Source organism: Vitis riparia, chromosome 18 (genome assembly GCF_004353265.1).
Source record: "Vitis riparia cultivar Riparia Gloire de Montpellier isolate 1030 chromosome 18, EGFV_Vit.rip_1.0, whole genome shotgun sequence".
In the NCBI taxonomy this organism is placed as follows: Eukaryota; Viridiplantae; Streptophyta; class Magnoliopsida; order Vitales; family Vitaceae; genus Vitis; species Vitis riparia.
The window spans coordinates 11,872,285-11,895,918 of NC_048448.1; the positions used below are offsets into that span (position 1 = coordinate 11,872,285).

Below are 23,634 nucleotides of genomic sequence, written 5' to 3' on the forward strand. Positions count from 1 at the left end.
TTTTAGAAATATGTATTTCCTTTGTAAAATTTGCCATATATATATATAGATTTGATTATTTTTTGACTTAGACTTTATTTTATTTTTTTAAACTTATTTTTTTGGTCTTCTCTTGATGAGTGTCACCTTTTATGATTCACACAAATTTTGATGTGGTGATTTGGGCTCACCAAAATTTTGATATTTACAACAATAACAATGGTTCTTTCCTTAATGTCTTTAGCCTTACTTATATGAGCAATTCAAGAAGCCTATATAAAATAAAATATTAAAATGATAATAATAAAATTATAAAACTCCTAATAATGATAAAATTCTTAATTTAAATAAAAATAGGAATCCTAATTTGATGTAAATCACAGTCCCTTTTATCCTTCTTGTCTAATGCTTAAAATAACCTTGAAATTAGTAGTCTTCATCTTTGTAAAAAACACTTATCAATTGCAATATGATGTTAAGTCTATTTATTGAATCTTGCTAAACCCGTGCTAAAGTTTAATGCTTGTTTGGATACACTTTATGTTTTCTGTTTTAAAAAAATGGAAAATAGTGGTAACTTCTATAAAAAAAAATATAGTAACTCTTTATATAAAAAGTATAAACTTATTTTATGTCTTTAAAAATTACTTTTAAATTTTGAGGTAGTAAAAGTTTTTTAATACCTTTTTTTTTTTTTTTTTTTTAAATAGTTTTTAAAAACTGTAATCTTTTTAAGGTAAGTCTCAAAAAGTTCTTGCGTTTTATATAAAAATTACCATTATTTTCTATTTTTAAGATAGAAAACAAGAACTGTATCCAAACAACACCTTACTAAGCCACAGTCTAGATCATTAATCCACTCAATGGTTTGTTATCTCAAACACCTAAAATTACTACTCAAACCTTTAAGAAGCAAAACATTCATATTTTGAAACAAAAAAGAGTTTGAGAAAGAAGGGCGGAACTCAAGCTTAATGTTGGCCTTGGTGGTTAAAAACATTTCTCAAGAGTTGTTAGCATATGAAACTACATTACTGCCTCTTGTTAGCATAGAAATGAGAATTTTCTTGGAAATAGGGTGATAACATTTGTATCCCTTTGTTGGTGAATAAGTAATAAAGATACATTTAAGAGCCTAATGATCAAGTTTACCGTGATTTTGAGCATGAATATGGATGAAGGCAACACATTCGAACACTTTAGATGAGATCTTGCAAACTATGAAAATTAGGAAAGAGTTGAGGAAACATTTACTGGGGCTATGTTTCCCAACTCTTTAGAGGGTAATTAATTGATTGAGTAGGCAATGGTTAATATTGCTTTCCTCTAATTTTATTTAGGCACATTTTTCTCAAATAAGAAGGCATGGGTTACTTTAAGAAGATGACAGGTTTTGCCTTTTGAGACTCTTACAAGATTTCATTTTTAAAAAGGTTCAACCAAGTGACACAAGAACAATCATTAATAAAGGACACAAACTGACGAACTTCATGCTTGTATGTGTTTGGGTTTGAGTTTGAATATATAGATTTTGCAATTCAAGAGTGTCAAGTCCCCAAGCTCAAGGACTTCAATTATGGTATCCTAGGAGTACTAATATCGTCTCCATAGGGAATCCTATATGGTGGTATTAGACGTAATGGAAATGAAATATAACTGCTGGTAAGAAGCACTAAAAAAATGGTTATGAAGGTAATGGGTAAAAATAAGAAAATAAACCAATAAAAATTAAAGGAAAGCAAACAACAAGAATAGAGATCTATTGAGATCACCACTCCCAACCTAAGTTCTCCAAGGCACTAAACTAGAGCTTATGGCTCAAGGTTCAGGTTGTGGATTCACACAAAAAGGTTTCTACTCAGAAGGAATGAGAACCACCTCAACAATGCTTTGCTCCTTTTAGCTCCTTGCAACCCGTTGTTGCAAATGGGTTTCAGTTCAACCTTGTAGGTTTGTGCTTTGCTCAAGGAAGGCCATTTCAACAATGCTCAGACTTGCTCCCTAAGTTGCTCTCTTTTGGTTGTTGCAACTATTGCTGCAAACTTTTGCTCCCATGATTGCTTTGCTTTGGTCCTTGCAACCATTGCTATAGCTTAGATCCACTTGGGCTTTGCACACATTTAAACCATCGGAGAGCTAAGTTGAGATATGGAAGAATCTTAACTTCACTCACCATTGGTGTTGTAAAAACTAACTAAACATGCTAAAAATGGAAGGCAAGCTGGAAATGTAAAGTTTCAAGAAAGTAAAGGTGCAAAGAATTGAAATTTATGGAAATTTCAAGTGCAAGAAAGCTAGAATTAAAACTGAACTTTGAAACTAAAATTAATTGGAAATTAAAGGTTTATTACAGTGGAAAATTAAGGAAAGATTACAGAAAAGGAATTAAAATTGAAACTAAATTAAACTAAACTAAGTTAATCTTACTCCTATTCCTACTCCTAAAACTAAAAATATAAAAAGACGAAGATAAGGTAATAGAAGATCCCGCTCTACCGCTTATATACCAAAATTTTCCACTCAAGGTGAGCAATCAAAACCAGCCAAATCAAGGAGAGATGTCAGCTGCCAACAACTTTCCCCAAATGTTCTTGCTTTAATCAACCCATGCTTTTGCCCATACCCAAATGTTGACGTGGAGTAGGAATGCAATAGTAGTCACTCTTGTTAGGGGCACAGTTAAGGCGCAAAGATGTAGGGAGCATGGCTCTTGCCATGTGGCGGCTTTGAAGGGGCTCAGAAGTTTGAAATTTCGTGACACCCAGGTGTGCATAGTGTCACAAGCTTACTCAAATGAGCCTCCCCATGGCCTTATATAGAGCCAGGAAGCTTCTGGAGACTCCTAGAAGTGGGAAGAGTGTGGAAGGTTCTAGAGAAGCCTGGAGGAATCCACACAATTCTACACCATGGTGGAAGGCACGAGAGGAGTCCGGGGCTTTCTAGAGAAATCTAGAAGACTCTTGTATATACTTGTATATAGGCTTGTAACTAGAATGGTGTAGGACATTCTAGAATAGTCTTGAGATGTAAGGAACCCTCCAAGGTTCCAGAGAGTTCCATTGGTGCCTATAAATAGGTGAGGGCCTCATTTGGCCAAGGCACCAAGCAAGTGAGCATCCAAGCACTTGTAAAGGTTTCTTTGAGTAATAGAAAGCTTCCATTCTTTAAGGAGTTGCCTACCAAGCTTCTTAAGCTTTTGGGTCGCGAGCGTCTTAGCCTAGCAAGCTAAGCATTGGGAGGAAGGCTGACTTAGCAAGATCAAGTGTCTTGGCTTGTCTAAGTGCCGCACGAGCTTAGTGAACGACTAAGTTCGTGACAAGTGGTATCAGAGCACGGTTAAGAGGTGGGCATATCAAAGGAAGCATGTCGGGCTCTAACGTGGAGGAGACTAGCGAGCAAACCCGTGGGAGGGAGACCGAGCATACTGCATGGGGCCGAGGTAGGAAGGATAAGTCTCGTGACGCCTTAGCCAACATGGAGGCAAGGCTAGCCAAGGTGGAGCTAGCCATGGCAGACACCCGGGAAGGGGTGGACTTGATCGAGCAAGGCATGGAGAAGGGCCTAGAGGATCTAAGAGAGCAGATCCAAGACCTTCGCGAGGGCGTGCTAGGTTCACAAGTTCAGCCGGTGTCACACGAGGAGTTCATGTCCTTCCAAGACAAGGTCATGACCATGTTCGCTAGTGTGGAGTCAAGGATGGAGGCCTTGGCTGCACGCATGGATGCCCGAGACCAAGAAATTCGTCAAGAGCTGGCCATCTACAAGATTGCGGTGTCAGCACGAGTCATGGCCACTCATGAGGCACCAAGGGTGGAGGTGCCCAAGCCACACACGTTCAGTGGCAAGAGGGATGCTAAGGAGCTGGACAACTTCTTGTGGCACATGGAGCGTTACTTTGAGGCAATTGCATTGATGGATGAAGCCACTAAGGTACGCACCGCGATCCTTTACCTCACTGATAATGCTACTCTATGGTGGCGTCGACGGTTTGCCGACATAGAGAGAGGGACGTGCACCATAGACACATGGGACGCCTTTAAGAGAGAGATCAAGAGGCAATTCTATCCCGAAGACGTGGCTTACCTAGCAAGGAAGAGTCTAAAGCGTCTCAAGCACACGGGCTCGATCCGTGAGTATGTCAAGGAGTTCTCTACGCTTATGCTTGAGATACCTAACATGGCTGAGGAGGAGCTACTGTTTAATTTCATGGACAACTTACAAAGCTGGGCCGAGCAAGAGTTGAGGAGACGTGGTGTCCAAGACCTAGCCACGGCCATGGCAGTAGCCGAGTCCTTGGTGGATTATAGAAGGGGAGACTCCTCCAAGCCCAAACCACCACCAAAGGGTAACCAGGCCAAAGGTGGGGGAGACAAGAGGTCGCAAGGCCATACTTCTAAGGAAAGGTCAAGCAAGGGCCCTAGTGGTAAGGATGGCAAAGGCAAAGACAAGCGGAAGGAGTTCACGCCCAGGACCAATTGCTTCCTGTGCGACGGTCCACATTGGGCACGGGACTGCCCTAAGAGAAAGGCTTTAAATGCTATGATTGAGGAAAAGGAGCAGGAAGGCGATGCTAAGGTGGGATCGTTGCAGCTCCTAAATGCCCTTAAGGCCAAGCCGTTGCCTAAGACGCCTCAAAGCAAAGGGCTGATGTATGTGGAAGCCCTTGTCAATGGGAAGGCCACCAAGGCCCTGGTGGACACAGGTGCCACTCACAACTTTGTCTCGGAGGATGAGGCAAGAAGGTTGGAGCTCCAAGCATCTAAGGAAGGAGGATGGCTCAAGGCAGTCAATTCAGCTGCCAAGCCATCACATGGAGTAGCTCGTGGGGTGACTATGCACATCGGCTTGTGGGAAGGAAGGGTCGACTTCACAGTGGCACCCATGGACGACTTCAAGATGGTGCTAGGAATGGACTTCCTACAGAAAGGTCAAGGCTGTGCCACTACCTTTCTTACGCTCAATGGCTATCCTAGAGGAGGAGAAGCCATGCATGGTCCCTACGGTCACTGAAGGTACGCTCAAGACCCCTATGCTATCCACTATGCAAGTAAAGAAGGGGTTAAAGAGGGAAGAGGTGACCTACCTCGCCACCCTTAAGGAAGAAAGGGATGATGGGTCGGGAGAACCCATGCCTAAGGAAATCGAGGGGGTCCTTGATGAGTTCAAGGACGTGATGCCGCCCGAGTTGCCCAAGAGACTTCCTCCTAGGAGAGAGGAAGATCACAAGATTAAGCTGGAGCCGGGAGCCAAGCCCCCTGCTATGGGGCCATATAGGATGGCACCACCTGAGTTGGAGGAGCTAAGGAGACAACTCAAGGAGTTGCTAGATGCGGGGTTCATCCAACCATCCAAGGCTCCCTATGGCGCGCCGGTCCTATTTCAGAAGAAGCATGATGGGTCCCTACGAATGTGTATAGATTACCGGGCACTCAACAAGGTGACGGTGAAGAACAAGTATCCCATCCCGCTCATTGCTGACTTGTTCGATCAACTAGGAAGGGCAAGGTACTTCACCAAGCTGGACTTAAGGTCAGGCTACTACCAAGTCAGGATTGCGGAGGGAGATGAGCCAAAGACTACATGTGTGACCAGGTATGGCTCATATGAGTTCTTAGTGATGCCTTTCGGACTCACCAATGCCCCAGCAACGTTCTGCACCCTCATGAACAAGATCTTCCACCCATACTTAGACAAGTTTGTGGTGGTATACTTGGATGACATAGTCATCTATAGTAACACTCTAAAGGAGCACATAGAGCACTTAAGGAAGGTCTTCAAGATCTTGAGGCAGAACGAGCTATATGTGAAGAAGGAGAAGTGCTCATTTGCTAAGGAAGAGGTGAGCTTCCTAGGGCATCGCATCAGAGATGGCAAGCTGATGATGGATGATAGCAAGGTGAAGGCCATCCAAGAATGGGATCCACCAACCAAGGTACCACAACTCAAATCTTTCCTTGGTTTAATTAATTACTACCGGCGGTTCATAAAGGGTTATTCGGCAAGGGCCGCTCCACTCACTGATTTCTTAAGAAAAATAAGGCATGGGAATGGGATGAAAGGTGCCAACAAGCCTTTGAGGATCTGAAGAAGGTTGTGACTGAGGAGCCGGTGTTGGCACTACCCGACCACACCAAGGTCTTTGAGATACACACAGATGCCTCAGACTTCGCTATTGGGGGAGTACTTATGCAAGAAAGGCACCCAATCGCATTTGAGAGTCGCAAGCTAAACGACACAGAGAGGCGTTACACGGTGCAGGAAAAGGAGATGACTGCCATCGTCCACTGCTTGCGCACTTGGAGGCATTATCTTCTGGGGTCTCACTTCATAGCGAAGACCGACAATGTTGCCACTAGCTACTTCCAGACACAGAAGAAGCTAAGTCCTAAACAAGCTAGGTGGCAAGACTTCCTGGCTGAGTTCGACTATACACTGGAGTATAAGCCAGGAAGTGCTAATCATGTGGCCGACGCCCTAAGCCGCAAAGCCGAGCTAGCGTCCATGACGAGTCAGCCCCAAGGAGACATAATGGATCTTCTAAGGGAAGGACTGCAACATGATCCAATGGCTAAGAGTCTCATCGCCCTGACTCATGAAGGGAAGACCAAGCGGTTTTGGGTGGAGGACGGCCTACTCTACACTAAGGGGAGACGACTCTACGTGCCTAAGTGGGGGAACATAAGAAGGAACTTAATAAAGGAGTGCCATGACACTAAGTGGGCTGGGCACCCTGGGCAACGACACACAAGGGCACTACTTGAGTCGGCTTACTATTGGCCTCAGATACGGGACGAGGTTGAGGCCTATGTGAGGACTTGTCTTGTGTGCCAACAAGACAAGGTGGAACAGCGACAACCTAGAGGCCTGTTGGAGCCACTACCCATAGCAGAGCGCCCATGGGACAGCGTCACCATGGACTTCATCATTGGGTTACCTAAGTCGGAGGACAGTGGGACGATCATAGTGGTAGTGGACAGGTTCTCTAAGTACGCGACCTTCATAGCAGCCCCGACTGACTGCACTGCGGAAGAGACGGCGAGGCTATTCCTAAAACACGTAGTCAAGTATTGGGGGTTGCCAAAGTTCATCATCAGTGATCGCGACCCACGCTTCACTGGGAAGTTTTGGACGGAGCTCTTCAAGCTGATGGGGTCGGAGCTTCACTTCTCCACAAGCTTTCACCCACAGACGGATGGGCAGACCGAGAGGGTGAACGCTTTATTGGAGCTCTACTTGAGGCACTTCGTGAGTGCCAACCAGAAGGATTGGGCTAAGTTGCTAGATATAGCCCAGTTCTCATACAACCTGCAAAGGAGTGAAGCGACCAACAAGAGTCCGTTCGAGCTAGCCACAGGACAGCAACCATTAACTCCTCACACTCTAACGATTGGCTATACGGGGAGAAGTCCGGCGGCTTTCAAGTTCGCAAAAGGGTGGCATGAGCAAGCTGACATAGCACGCTCATACTTGGACAAGGCCGCTAAGAAAATGAAGAAGTGGGCTGACAAGAAGCGACGACACACGGAGTATAAGGTCGGGGACATGGTGCTTGTCAAGCTCCTTCCTCAACAATTCAAGTCCCTAAGGCCGGTGCATAAGGGCCTTGTGAGGAGATATGAAGGACCCTTCCCCATACTTGGGAAGGTTGGCAAGGTGTCCTATAGAGTCGAGCTGCCCCCGAGGTTGAAGATTCATCCTGTCTTCCACGCAAGCTACTTGAAGCCCTATCACGGAGACAAGGATGATCCAAGCCGAGGGTTATCTAAGAGGGCACCTACAGCGGTCGTGACCTCTTATGATAAGGAGGTAGAACACGTCCTCGCAGATCGGGTCATCAGGAGACGAGGGGTACCTCCTGCTACGGAATACTTAGTAAAATGGAAGGGACTACCAGAAAGCGAGGCTAGCTGGGAGCCAGCAGAGGCACTATGGCAGTTCCAGGAGCAGATCGAGCAGTTCCGGGCAGAAGGCGCGACGAGGACGTCTGCGGCATAGGTGGGGGAGAGTGTCACAAGCTTACTCAAATGAGCCTCCCCATGGCCTTATATAGAGCCAGGAAGCTTCTGGAGACTCCTAGAAGTGGGAAGAGTGTGGAAGGTTCTAGAGAAGCCTGGAGGAATCCACACAATTCTACACCATGGTGGAAGGCACGAGAGGAGTCCGGGGCTTTCTAGAGAAATCTAGAAGACTCTTGTATATACTTGTATATAGGCTTGTAACTAGAATGGTGTAGGACATTCTAGAATAGTCTTGAGATGTAAGGAACCCTCCAAGGTTCCAGAGAGTTCCATTGGTGCCTATAAATAGGTGAGAGCCTCATTTGGCCAAGGCACCAAGCAAGTGAGCATCCAAGCACTTGTAAAGGTTTCTTTGAGTAATAGAAAGCTTCCATTCTTTAAGGAGTTGCCTACCAAGCTTCTTAAGCTTTTGGGTCGCGAGCGTCTTAGCCTAGCAAGCTAAGCATTGGGAGGAAGGCTGACTTAGCAAGATCAAGTGTCTTGGCTTGTCTAAGTGCCGCACGAGCTTAGTGAACGACTAAGTCCGTGACAATAGGCTTGCTTATGGACTTGCTTAAGCTTCCTGAATAAGGTTGTGTCTGTTGCCCATGTGTTGCTCAAACATCTTGCCTAGAGCTACCTAAGCAAGGTTGTGGGGGGTGCCTTGTGCACTGTAAGTTTACTTAGAGTTCTTAGGGTGTTTGCTCACACTTTTTAGGATGTCTACTTAGAGCTCTCTGAGTAGGACCGTGAGAAGGCTCAACCAAGGCAGGTGTCACAAGCACAAAATTTTCCACATTTCTTTCTTGCCCATGCAATGCTTATATATATATATATACACACACACAACTGTACAACTTACACAGTTGTATATTACAAATGTATACCTTCTACCAACCATAATAATCTTCAACACTTTCCTTCAAGCTGGTGAATAGATATTATCTATTCTCAGCTTGCCAATGATAGATTGAAATGCGGTAGCACTCAATCTTTTAGTTATCTTTTTAGTTAACACATCTGCAAGTTGACCCTCAGTTGACATAAATGGGGTACAAATTAGTTCGCTATCTAATTTCTCTTTTATAAAATGTTTGTCTACTTCTACATGCTTGGTGCGATCATGTTGGATAGGGTTATGTGCAATATCAATTGTTGGCTTTTTATTATAATATAGCTTCATAGGTCCTTTCCATGTAATCTTTAGATGATCTTCCAAAATTATTTTCAACCATAGAAGCTCACAAACTCCTAATGCCATAGCTCTAAACTCAGCTTCTGCACTTGACCTTGCAACTACAGTCAACTTCTTGCTTCTCCACATTACATGGTTACCTCTGAGGAATGTACAATAGCCTTAAGTCGATCTTGTGTCACCAATTAATCTAACATAACCTGCATCCGTGTATGCTTTCAATGTCAATTCATTACCTCTTTTAAACAACACTCCCTTTCTTGGAGTACCTTTTAAGTATTGTAGAATTCGATGTGCTACTTGAAGATGTACTTTTAGGTTGTGCATAACTTGACTCACCACTCCTATAGCACAAGCTATGTCTGGCCTGGTATGAGAAAGATAGATTAGTTTGTCAACTAATCTCTAATAGGATTTTTTATCTACCTTCACATCTTCTTAAGCCTCACATAGCTTGTGATTTTGTTCAATGGGTGTCTCCACTGGTTTACACCCTAGTTTCCTTGTTTCAATTAATAAATCTAGCACATATTTCTGTTGGGATATAAAGATACAATGTTGACAATGAGCCACTTCAATGCCAAGGAAGTATTTTAACCTACCAAGTTCTTTAAGCTCAAATTCTTGTAATAAACACCTTTTCAATGCCTCCATTCCTTGTTAGTCATCTCCTGTTACCACTATGTCATCTACATAAACTAATAAAATTGTAACTCCTCTTGAAGTGGAATGTATAATAAACAATGTGTGATGACCCTGACATTGTTTGTAACCCAAAGCTTTCATTTCTCTAGTGAACCTACCAAACCAAGCCTTGGGAGTGTTTTAAGCCATAAAATGCTTTTTTCAACCTGCACACTTTAGTCTTCTTTGATTCAAACCCTGTAGGAACCTCCATATAGATTTCTTCATCAAGATCACCATGTAAAAAGACGTTCTTTATGTCAAATTGCTGCAAACTTCATCCACGATTAGCTGCTAAAGATAATAGGATTCTTATAGGATTCAATTTTGCAACTAGAACAAATGTTTTAGGATAATCTATTCCATAAGTTTGAGTATACCCCTTAGCCACTATTCTTGTCTTGTAACATTCAAGTGATCCATCTGCTTTATGTTTCACAGTGAAGACGCATTTACATCCCACTAACTTCTTTCTTGGAGGTAGTTCCACCAAGTCCCATGTTTTGTTTTCTCAAGTGCACCCATCTCAACCTTCATAGTTTCCTTCTGCTCTCTAATACTCAATGCTTCAGAGACAATTTTTGGGATTGTAATAGTGTTAAGGTGGATAAGAAAACTTTTATGACCACTAGACAACTTCTCATTGGACATAAAGTGAGACAATGGACATGCAGGCTGTTGAGTACGCTCCTTAACACCCTTTCTAATTGCTCAAGAAGATCATAATCATCAACAATAGGAACATTACTTTCATGATATTTTAAATTAGGTGTTACCTCTTGAAGAAAAAGAATATTTCTTTTCTTAACAAAGATGAAAATTATTTAAATAACCATACACGTTTCCTTCTTATAGGAAAGTCTAATGCACAAACTTAGGAAAGAATAACTGCTATCTAGCTAATATCCCTAATTTACAGGATTGACTAAACAACATAAATACAAAAATGTATGCTACAACTATCATATCTCTCAAATCTCAGTTAATTGAATTGAATCTTCAATTTTTCAACACTCCACCTCAAGTTGGTTTGAAAATATCTTCCATAGCCAGCTTGCCAACTTAACTGTTAAATTGCTTTCATGTAGTCCCTTTGTCAGTATATTAGCAACTTGTTCAGTTGTTGGAATGTACCATCATGCAAATCAAGCCACTGTCAAGCTTTTCTTTGATAAAGTACTTATCCACTTCTACATGCTTAGTTCTGTCATGAAGAACTGGATTGTGTGATATTGAGATAGTTGCTTTATTATCACAGTAAGCTTTCATAGGAGATGGACTAGGAATCTTCAACTCTTCAAATATCCTTTTGATCCACTTTACTTAACAAATCCCATGTGCAAGAGACCTAAATTCTACCTCAACCTTGCTTTTGGCCACCACATCTTGTTTTTTGCTTTGCCTTGTGACCAGTTTACCTCCAACAAAGGTATAATAACTTGATGTTGATCTTCTATCCATAATATTTCCCGCCCAATCTGCATCAGTATAGACTTCAACTTGTAAGTGGGCATGTTTTCTAAATAATAACCCTCTTCCTGGAGTCCTTTTTAAGTATCTTAAAATCCTATAAACAACATTAAAATGTTCTGGTCCTGGAGAGTGCATAAACTAGCTCACCATGCTAACTGCAAAGGCTATGTTTGGTGATGTAGGACAACCCTAGGATGGTTGCCTACACTCAAGGGTAGGTGGGCTAGGGTTTTATTTTTAGGGTGTAAGGAGAGGAACAAGGAATAAACTTTATGGTAGAGAAAATTATAAGATAAGAAATAGAGAGAAAGAAGAAACAATGAAGAAAAGATGGAAAACCTTAGAGTCTCACTAAGGCCTTCTAGGAGTCTCACCTAGAAGAAAATCAATGGAGTCTCACCATTGAGGGTTGCAACCTTGCAATGAAAGAAAGTATAATATTATTCATCAAAATTCATTCCTTTGATTTACATTGATTAGCCTATTTATAGGCTTCTCTAAGAAATCCAAAGTCTACTAGGACTCTAATAACCTATTCTACTAGGACTCTAATAACCAATTCTACTAGGACTCTAATAACCTATCATGACTCAAATTCTAATTATATTATAACTCAACTAGCTAATCCTAATTAGACTCCAACAAATACCAATCCCTATTCAATTCTAATTAATATTAATCCTACTTAAAGTTTACTTAGGTCTTCCCTTTCTTCCTTGAATAAACTTTAAAAGGCTTTCCCCCATCAATTCTCCCCGGCTTGAAAGAACTCGGCTCCGACGAGTTAGATGCTTGATACAATTCATAGAGATCGGGGTTAATCTTCTGAAAATCCGTTGTCGTAATCCATGTATTCTCAAATGTGGTTTGCCTCGCCATTTCACCAAAAATTTTTGGTATCCACCTTGTCGAGTAGACACAAGTTGATCATCAAGAACATACTCGATCTCAGGACGTGGGCTAAGAGTAGGTGGTAATTGAAGATCCAACTCTTCACTTACATCGTTGTGATGGCCATGGTAGATATACAAATCTTCCACATTAAATATTGGACTAAAATGCAAGTTTGAAGGAGCTCTAACAAATAAGCATTCTCACCCAACCGCTTTAGTACCCGAAATGGACCCGCTTTCTTAGCTTGAAGCTTTTGATATGTGTTCGGATGAAATCTTTCTGGTCGTAAACGAACCATCACTAGATCACCTTCTTGAAACTGAATATATCTTCGATGTGCATCTGCTGCCTCTTTATAGTTCTCATTGCTGATCTTGATTTTTTCTCGTACCTTTTCATGTATATCTCGTATATGACGTGCAAATGCATCACCATCTTGGCTGGTGCGGACAGAAGTAGGTAATGGTATAAGATCAACAGGTTGCTTAGGTTTCAGCCCATATGCCACTTCAAAAGGTGAGTACCCAGTAGTACGATTAGTGGAACTATTGAAAGCAAATTCGGCTTGTGGTAAGACATTATCCCAATTTCTCAACTGATCTCTCACAATGCATCTCAAAAGATTGCCAAGACTGCGATTGACAACTTCTGTTTGTCCATCAGTTTGAGGATGAAAAGAACTTGAAAATTTTAATTGAGTACCTAGCTTGGCCCACAAGGTTTTCCAAAAATAGCTCATAAACTTGACATCGCGATCAGAAACAATGGATTGTGGTAATCCATGCAATCGAACTACTTCTTTAAAGAATAAGGCAGCAACATAAGAAGCATCCGAAGCCTTCTTACATGGGATAAAATGTGCCATTTTGGAAAATCTATCAACCACAACAAATATAGAATCAAAGCCCCGTTGTGTCCTTGGTAATCCAAGTACAAAATCCATGCTCAAGTCTTCCAAGGTTTGGAAGGAACTGGTAATGGCGTATATAACCCCGTATTTTGCTTTGAACCTTTTCCTACTTGACATGCTCGACATTGTTTGATAACCTTCCAAACATCCTTCTTTAAACTAGGCCAAAAGAAGCGATCTTCCACCAAAGCAATGGTCTTATCTTGTCCAAAATGTCCACCCATTCCGCCTCCATGAAGTTCCCATATGACATGATCACGTAGAGAAGTCCTTGGTAAGCATAAACGATTTTTATAAAACAAGTACCCTTCTAAAATTTGGAAATCAATACATGTTGCTTTTGAACCACTCAAAAGAGAGGAATAAACATCTCCAAAATCAGCATCATTGTCATAGCAATGCTTCAATTCTTCAAATCCAATTGTAGTGGTTGACATGTTTACTAAGAGAAGGGCCTTCCTACTAAGGGTATCAGCTACTTTATTTTCAATTCCTGCACAATGCCTTAAATTAAAGGTAAACAGTTGAAGAAAACTACTCCATTTTGCATGTCGAGAGTTAAGCTTCTTTTGAGAATTAAGATATCGCAAGGCTTCATGATCTGAATACAAAACAAACTCCTTGTAACTGAGATAATGTTGCCAATGCCTAATTGCTTGCACCACTGCATAGAATTCAAGATCATATGTGGAGTATTTTTTCTTTGCCCCATTGAGCTTCTCACTAAAGAAAGCCACAGGATGTCCCTCTTGGCTAAGGATTGCTCCAATTCCCACATGGGAAGCATCACAGGCCACCTCAAATACTTTCTCAAAGTCTGGTAGGCATAGGATAGGGGGTTCACCATCTTGGATTTGATTTCTTCAAATGCCTTGTTGGCTGCCTTGGTCCAAATAAATAAACCAGGTTTCATGCATTCAGTAATTGGGGCCATAATAGAGCTGAAATTTCGAATAAATCGTCGATAGAATGTAGCCATTCCATGGAAGCTTCGCACCTCATGGATATTTGTTGGTACTGGCCAATCAACAATAGCTTTGATATTCTCCGGATCTGTTTCAACACCCTTAGAAGACACAACAAAGCCAAGAAATACAACACTAGGGCTCATGAAAGTACATTTTTTCAAATTAATGTAAAACTTTTCAGCCCTAAGAGTGCGCATTACTTGCTTCAAGTGTTCCTCATGATCTTCACAAGATCGACTATAGATAAGAATATCATCAAAATAGACAACAACAAACCGTCCAATAAAAGGTTTTAATACCTGCGTCATAATCCGCATGAAGGTACTTGGAGCATTGGTTAGTCCAAACGGCATGACTAACCACTCATACAATCCATCCTTAGTTTTGAAAGATGTCTTCCATTCATCCCCTGGTCTAATACGTATTTGATGATATCCACTTCTTAGATCAATCTTTGAGAAGATTACTGATCCAACCATCATATCTAGCATGTCATCAAGTCTTGGAATTGGAAATCGATACTTGATTGTGATTTTGTTGATTGCACGACTATCCACACACATCCGCCATGATCCATCCTTCTTTGGTGTTAGTAGGGCAGGAACTCCACAAGGACTTAGGCTTTCACGAATAAAGCCTTTAGTAAGTAATTCATCAACTTGCCTTTTCAATTCAGCATGCTCTGTTGGATTCATTCTGTAGGCTGGTAAATTTGGTAATGATGCACCAGGAATCAAATCAATGGCATGTTGTATGTCACGCATAGGAGGGAGTTCATTAGGTAACTCTGCAGGCCACAAGTCAGAAAAGTCATCAAGGATTTTACGTGCGTTTGCTGGATATTCCTTGTCTTGCTCTTTAAATTCTTCCACTTTCCGAGCCATTAAAGCAAAAATAACTTTAGTTTCCTTGCTCTCATTTTCAAATTGACACATAGTAAGTACCTTTTTTGGTTGTGCATTCTCATCTGACTTCTTAATTGGAGGGACTTCTTTCATTGGACGAAGGATCTTCTTACGTCCGTTGTGTATGAGAGCATATGTATTTTCATAGCCGTCATGTTGAACTTTTCTATCAAAGAGCCAAGGTCTTCCAAGTAAAATATGACTTACTTTAATGGGTAAGACCTCACACCATACAGACTCTTCAAAGTCCTTACCAAAAAGGAATGTCACTAAACAACGAAAACTTACCGGGATAGAGGTGTCATTAACCCATGCTACTCTGAATGGATTTGGATGTCTCTCTGTTTTAAGGTTTAGCTTCTCAACAAGTTCTTGTGAAGCTATGTTCAAACTGCTACCTCCATCAATGATCATGGTGCATAATCTCCCTTGGCAAGAAATACGTGTTTGGAAAATGCTAGTACGCCGCCAATCTTCTTCTCCTTTTACTTTTGGAACGGTTAATAAAGGTCGTACTACAAGACTATGTCCTTCCGTCATACCATCATAGTAGTCAAATTCTTCACTAACTTCATCTTCATTGTAGGTCTCTTCTTCCTTTGGGTAACTTTCCAATTCAGATTCTGGTTCTTCAACACAAAAGTGTAAACTTTTGGTTGGGCATACAACAGCATAATGACCATGCCCACCACACTTAAAGCATAAAGGAGTCACGTCTACTTTTCTATCTCCATTACTCGTTGAATTTTGCCCCTTATTACCATTCTTATAAGCCACATTCGAAGTTTGTTGAGTGTTGCCCCCACCATTCACATGATTAGGAGTTCTGAAGTTTGATGTGCTTAAAGGTTTGCTTGCTGTCCTGTTGGAGAAAGTGCTCCCAATTTGTGAACTTGGACGCCTGGAAACCCGGAATTTGAGGCCTTCTTCTATTTTGAGGGCTAGTTGATAAACGTCATCTACGGTATAAGTGTGTGCAGCTATCATCTCAAGTTGAATCTCCATTCGAAGTCCAGCTTTGTAGCGGGCTGCAAGTTGAGCATCACTTTCCCGCACTTGATTTCGAATGCTCAATTCATGGAATTCTTCTGTATATTCTTCAACGGACTTGGGACCTTGTTTAAGGGAAAACAATTTTGTATACATAAGTTGTTCATAATCAGTTGGGAGAAAGTGCTCCTTCATCTTCAACTTCATCTCGTCCCATGTGTCAATAGGCGGTTGGCCAGTTCTATGAGCTTGATTCTCAATATTATGCCACCATAGACGTGCTGCTCCTTTCAACTTTGCCTTCACAAAACGAACTTTTCTATTTTCGGGCATTGCATACCAATCAAAGTAATCTTCCATTGACATAATCCAATCAAGAAAAGCTGTTGGATTTAGTTTTCCATAAAATTCAGCAACTTCAAGACGTACCTTTTTTGTCACATCATCATCTAGCTCAAAAAGTTTGGCCCTTCTTTGATTCCCCATCATAAAATTGTCTTGTTCTTCGCGTGATCGATTTGGCGATTGTCTAAATTGATGACTTGCGATCTCCTCTTCAATTGGTCGTTTTTCTTGGCTCTTTTCTAATAACTTCATGATCTCATCAAGTTTGCTATTTAGTTGTATTATAGCATCTTGATGGGATTGTTGTGTGGCTGAAATTTCCTCCAAGCGTATTGTAGCGGCATCTTGATTGCTAGAAGTTTTTTTGGAACTCATGCTTGCATAAGTTGCTCCGCTCCTTAATTGCATATGCCTTCAAGCCAAGAATTTTGGCTCTGATACCAAAATTGATGTAGGACAACCCTAGGATGGTTGCCTACACTCAAGGGTAGGTGGGCTAGGGTTTTATTTTTAGGGTGTAAGGAGAGGAACAAGGAATAAACTTTATGGTAGAGAAAATTATAAGATAAGAAATAGAGAGAAAGAAGAAACAATGAAGAAAAGATGGAAAACCTTAGAGTCTCACTAAGGCCTTCTAGGAGTCTCACCTAGAAGAAAATCAATGGAGTCTCACCATTGAGGGTTGCAACCTTGCAATGAAAGAAAGTATAATATTATTCATCAAAATTCATTCCTTTGATTTACATTGATTAGCCTATTTATAGGCTTCTCTAAGAAATCCAAAGTCTACTAGGACTCTAATAACCTATTCTACTAGGACTCTAATAACCAATTCTACTAAGACTCTAATAACCTATCATGACTCAAATTCTAATTATATTATAACTCAACTAGCTAATCCTAATTAGACTCCAACAAATACCAATCCCTATTCAATTCTAATTAATATTAATCCTACTTAAAGTTTACTTAGGTCTTCCCTTTCTTCCTTGAATAAACTTTAAAAGGCTTTCCCCCATCAATCGGGCGTGTATGAGACAAGTAGATAAACCTTCAAACTAGTCTTTGGTATTGTTCTATATTTTTCACATACTTAGGTCTGGCACCTTGTAACTTCAAGTTAGGCTTAATGGGAGTTTTAGCTACTTTGCAACCAAGTAAGCCTGTCTCACCAAGCATATCAAGTACATATTTCCTCTGATTAACAAAGATACCTTCCTTAGATCTTGGAAACTCCATTCCAAGGAAATATTTCAACGTACCTAAGTCCTTGATCTCAAAGTCTTTTGCAACTCTTTTCTCAAGCCTTTCTAGTTCGTCGATATCATCACCTGTCAGAATCATGTCATCAACAGAAACAATTAAAATTGCATTTTTCCTTTGAGAGTTTATAGAACAAAGTATGGTCTTCTTGAACTGAAAACCATTGCTGGTCACAGTTTTTCCAAAGCGTTCAAACCGAGCTCTCGAGGACTGCTTAAGCCCATATAAGGACTTTCTTAATCTGCAGACTTTGTCACTCCTAAGTTTCTTCTCAAAGCTTGGTGATTAACTCATGAACACTTCTTTTTCTAAATCGCCATTGAGAAAGGCATGGTTTACATCCAATTGGAGTAAACTACTAAGGACAATAGAACTCTAATAGAGTTTATTTTTACAACAGGAGAAAACATTTCCTGATAGTCAATTCCATAAGTCTGTGTAAAGCCTTTTGCCACAAGCCTTGCCTTGTACCTTTCTATGCTTCCATCAGATTTGAACTTCATGGTAAACTCCTATTTGCAGTCCACCATTTTTTTGTCTCTTGGCAAATTGACAATTTCCTATGTACCACTTCTTCTAGCTCATTCATCTCTTCCATAACTGCTAATTTCCAATTCAGATCACTAAGGGCTTCTTGTATATTTCTCGGAACAATCAAGTGAGAGATCCTAGAGATAAAGGCTCTATGATTTTTTGACAGTTTCGTATAAGAGATATATTTGGTGATAGGATGCATAGTACAGGAGTGGGTTCCTTTCGTAATTGCTATGGGCACATCTAGATCCAAAGGTATGGTATTAGAAGAAATAGATGAAGAAATAGGACGATTGAAGTACTTGAAATATTTAGATAACCATCTCCCGAAGTGTTTGAACGATCCTGTGCTGGTATGATAGTTGGGTCTTTTGTTTGATGATGAAGTTTCCTTGTAGTATAAAAATGAAACCCAAAATTCAAATGATTTACATTCTTCTATAGTACTTCTCCCTATGTTTGTGAAACATCTATACTAGGCAAGGATAAACTAGGATTTTGTATATTTCCAGTATCTGGAATATTTAATTCCTTAGTCTAAGTTTTTAAATTATTAGGCGAAGGATACTCTAGTAAAATAGTATTCGGTAAAGTGACAAAAATATCCTAAAAATTATCTTCTACTTCTTGATTCTCCCCTTGAAGAAATTTTTTGTGAAAGTAAGGTTGATTTTCTAAAAAAGAAACATCAATATTGACATGAAATTTTCTGGTTTGTGGATTATAACACTTGTATCATATTTGGTTTGGAGCATAGCCCACAAAAACACATTTTTCAGCCCAAGGGATAGGCTTAGATTGAAATTTACTAGGTATGTGAACAAAAACAGTACAACCAAAGGCCTTTAGAGGCAAATCAGAGTATATTCGTGTTAGGAAATTTTTTTTTTAAAACACCTGAGAAGTGTCATGTACTTTCAAACACAAGTCGACATCCTGTTAATCAAATAGCAAGCGGTTAAAACAAATCACCCCATTAATATTTTGGAACATTCATATAAAACATTATGGCACGTGCTACTTTGAGTAAATTTTTGTTTTTATGCTCAACAATACCATTTTGTTGAGGGGTATCTCGACATGTAGATTGATACTGAATTCCTTTTTCTTTCAAAAAATTTCCCAAGAGCTCATTAAAATACTTTGCTCCATTACTAGAATGAAGGATACATATTTTTCTTGAAATTGGTTTTCAACCATGGTGTAAAAATCTTTAAATAATTTCTCAACTTCAGATTTTCACTCATCAAATATATCTAGCACAAACGAGTGTAATCATCAATACACGTCATAATCCATTTTTTTTCTAGTACTAGTAGTAACCCGAGATGGTCCCTAAACATCACTATGTATTAGATAAAATGGTTTGGTGGCAAAATAAGGTTTGGATAAATATGTAGCATGCTGGCTCTTTGATAAATAACAACTTTCACAATGAAAAAATGAACAATCAATATTTTTAAATAAAAAAGGAAGTAAGTGTTTAGAATAAGGAAAACTAGGATGTCCTAGTCTACAATGCCACAACATTATTTGTTCACAAACATAATTTGAACTTGTACTATTAAAAGCCTTGAGCTTTTTTATTACTAGAGGAAAGTTCATCAAAATAGTAAACCCCTTCGATCATTCTAGCATTGGCAATCCTCCTCCTCGAGCTCTGGTCCTGAAATTCACAATGAGATTCAAAGAAGGTGACATGACAATTAACATCTTTGGATAATTTACTCATAGACAAAAGATTACAAGCAAGTTTTGGGACGTGAAGAATAGATTTAAGAATTATATTCTTAGAAATTTTTATTAGCCCTTTTCCTACAATAGGTGAGAAACTACCATTGACAATACAAATTTTTTCACTACTAGAACAAGGTGAGTAAGAACTAAAAAGATTAGAAAAACTTGTCATATGGTTAGATGCTCTAGAATCTATGATCCAGGGAGCAGAATTTGAACAGGATAGGGCATTAGAATTAAAACATGTTTGTGCCAAAGAAACACTAAGAATACTAGATAAGGGATTAGATTTTAGTAGTTTTAGAAGGTGATCCATCAGCTCTTTGCTGAAGGGTCCAAAGTTTGCTTCATTGGCTAATGGAGGTACATGAGAAATCCTCTATTTCGGTTTGTTGTTTTTCCAATTTGCAGGCTTGCCATGAATTTTCCAGGATGTTTCTCGAGTATGGCGTGGCTGATTACAGTGATCACACCAAACCCGAGGCTTCTCATCCATCCCGTGCTTATAATTGTTGGCCTTGTTGGCAGTAGCATCTGCAGTAGCCAAAGCAGAATTTTCAAATGGCTCATCAATAGTCTTTTTTCCTAACATGACAAGTTTATGACTTTCCTCTCTCCGAACTTCAGAAAAAACTGCACTGATAGAGGGAAGAGGAGATCTACCAATAATTTTGCCCCTCACTTCATCAAACTTGACATTAAGTCCAGCAAGAAACTTTTAAATCCGATCGTCCTCCACTGTTTTCTTGTGGTGATTGTAATCTTCTAGGGATTTCCATTCATAATCATTGTATAAATCCAGGTCTTGCTACAACCTTTTTAGTGAGTTAAAATACTTGGTGACAGAGTCCTTACCCTGTTGAATTTCTCCAAGTTTTAGTTTCAACTCAAAAATTTGAGACTGATTTCCCAAATCAGAGTACATTTGGTTAATGTTATCCCAAATTCTTTGGCTGTGGGATAACACATATAATTGGAGCTAATGTCTTCATCCATGGAATTAACAAGCCACATCATAACCATGGAGTTCTTGGTATCCTAGGTAGCACAAGTTAGATCCTCTTTTCTTGGTGCCTTCTTGTCTCTGGTCAGGTAGTCTATCCTCCCTTGCCCTTGTATATACATACTGGGGTGTTGATGACGTCATTTGTTGATGTTGGATTAGAGACTTGCTGATTGGTAGATTCTGAAACCTCAGACATTTTTTGGGCAGAAGTGGAAGAAATCAAATAAAGTTAAGGATTGCAGCAATGCAGGCCACAACAAGAAAATAGAGCAAAAGTTCTGCCCAAAAACCAAATTTCTCCAAGTTTTTAAAAAAAAAACAAGTAATGAAGGCTGAAAAAATTAGAAACCTGAAGGAGCTTGATTTGGATCTGATACCATATGGAGAAAAATTGTATTTCTTTTCACATCTTGGAAGTAGACAACCAATGAAATATATATACAATAGCAGAAAGGAAAGAAAAAGAAAGAAAAAAGAAGAAAAGAAAGAATAGGGAAGAATCCCTACAAATTAGGGATTATATATATATAGTTGTACCCACAACTATATAACTTACACAACTCTATATTACAGTTGTATATCTTCTACCAACTATAATAATTTTCAATAGATGTTTTAAGTAGAATGATGCTCAAAGTGGAAGATGTGGTTTGTTAGTGGGCTTTATGGTGGGCAGGGATAGGATTAGAGTTTCCTTTTTACAATTTGCAGATGACACCATTCTCTTCTCTAATGTCTGTGGATGACTTGCAAAACTTGAAGTTAATTCTGTTGATATTTGGGCAAATTTAAGGGTTAAGGGTTAATTTAGATAAAAGCTCTATCTCTGGTATCAATACAAGTTAGGATTAGGTCTTTAGTTTGTCTTTGATGCTAGGCTATAAAGTTTCAGAGTGACCTTTATCTTATCTAGATCTTCCTTTAGGAGGGAATTTGTTGGCAAGCAGATTTTGGGATCTAGTGGTTGATAGCATTTGAAGGAGAATGGATGGGTGGAAAAAAGCTTTTTTTCCTTTGGGGGGAAGAATAACTTTAATTAGTCTTGTTTGTCTCATATCCCTTGTTATTTTTTATCACTTTTCAAGATTCTAGCATCAATGGTTTCAAAGATTGTGAAATTGCAAAGGGATTTTCTGTGGTTGAGGATAGAGGAGAGTAAAAAAGATCATCTCATTAGTTGGGACATAGTGTGTGGGCTAAAGGAGTCGGGAGGTTTGGGGTTAGGGTAGACTGTTCCACGAAATTATGCTCTATTAGGGAAGTGGCTTTGGAGGTTCCCTAAGGTAAGGTCTATCCTTTGGCAGTAGGTTATTTCAATTATTTATGGGATACATCCTAATGGATGGGATGAGTGTCCTTAGAAGATCATTGCACAAGTTTTCCAATATTTTTCTCCACATATCCGTTTTGTGGTGGGCGATGAGGAAAAGATTTGTTTTTGGGAGGCTTTGTGGTGGGGAAATTGACCTTAATGTTCACAACCCAGGAGCATATGCAACATGATGACCGTCTCTTTTAGAGGTTTTGGGTGTTTCGTGAGAAACAAGACCCTATGGCAAATTGCTTGCTTCACTTTGCCTTTGGATTGTGTGGTGAATGAAAAATACTAAGATCTTTGAGGAAAAGTGGAGGATGGTAGAGACACTGTGGGATTTACTTCATTTCTATTCCTCCTTATGAGGTTCTTGTACTACTGCTTTTAAAGGCATCCCCCTCAATGTTATTAAACTTAATTGGTGTTTGGCTTGTAATTAGATTCTGTATAGGTTTCCTTGTATGGAGGAGGAGTTTATGTTACATTTTGATTGGATTCTTGTATTTTGTGGGGAGGATCCCTCATCCTCTTACTCTTTTTATCAATATATGCTATTTTATCGTTTCTGTTGAAAAAAATGTGCATGCAAAATTGGTATAATCATTCTTTAGGGTTGAAGTGAAGATTTTGGTGTAATATTTTGACCGCTTCTTACCTAGACCTTCCCTGTGTTGGGTTTTTGGAATTGCAATTGTAACCTAATTTGGTACTGATGGCATTTCTTCATCCCTTAAGATGAGATGTACTAACTGATATTTGTCATATTGTTCATAGGTCGACAAAAGATTTATTTAAATGTATACTCAATAATTCTGATCTATTATTTTCTGTGGCAGTTATGAGGATGGAACCATGGTTTGGTGGGATATAAGGAATCCAGGGATTCCTATAACTTCTGTAAAGTTTCATTTGGAGCCAAGTGAGTGAGATCCACTCTTTGGAGTTTCTTCCACCCATAGTCCTATATTACTTCATTTTTGTTTCCTTGCCTTCTTTAAAACGTGGTTATGATAAATTGCATTTTCTGTACAGTTTTAAGCATATGCCTTGACGGGTCATGCAGTGGGGGAATCTCTGGAGCTGCAGATAACAAAATTGTGATATTTGGTCTAGATAATCCGATGGTAACTGTAATTGTGACATGTACTTCTTCATTTCATCTTTTCTCCTAATGTTAAAATGTTGACATAACCTGATAAGGACTTGTGGTGTCCCTGAGAAGTTATTTAAGTTCGTAGAGTTCCTCATTGATACAATGGCCTTATTTGTGTTGACTAGTATTTGTTTTTTACTTTTATTCTTACTGGGACAAATAGTGACATTAACAGCCAAATGACTATGAGATCCTGTTATGTTGAGAGAATATGCTAATGGCTTTGAGTAATTTGGATCTCTCTTTTCTTTTCATTGTTTCTTTGGGCCATTTGGTTCTGCCATTT

The 23,634-nt window shown here is 39.7% G+C and overlaps 1 protein-coding gene across 2 annotated transcripts in view; it reads left to right on the forward strand.

The window, feature by feature from the left end:
* Nucleotides 1-23,634, forward strand: part of LOC117905353 (protein DECREASED SIZE EXCLUSION LIMIT 1) — a 57,331-nt gene that overhangs the window by 8,129 nt on the left and 25,568 nt on the right. For both annotated transcript variants that reach the window (XM_034818266.1, XM_034818267.1), the window contains exons 9-10: nucleotides 23,032-23,114; nucleotides 23,228-23,319. In XM_034818266.1, the coding sequence (XP_034674157.1) occupies nucleotides 23,032-23,114; nucleotides 23,228-23,319 (175 nt within the window). The remainder of the gene's footprint in view (nucleotides 1-23,031; nucleotides 23,115-23,227; nucleotides 23,320-23,634) is intronic.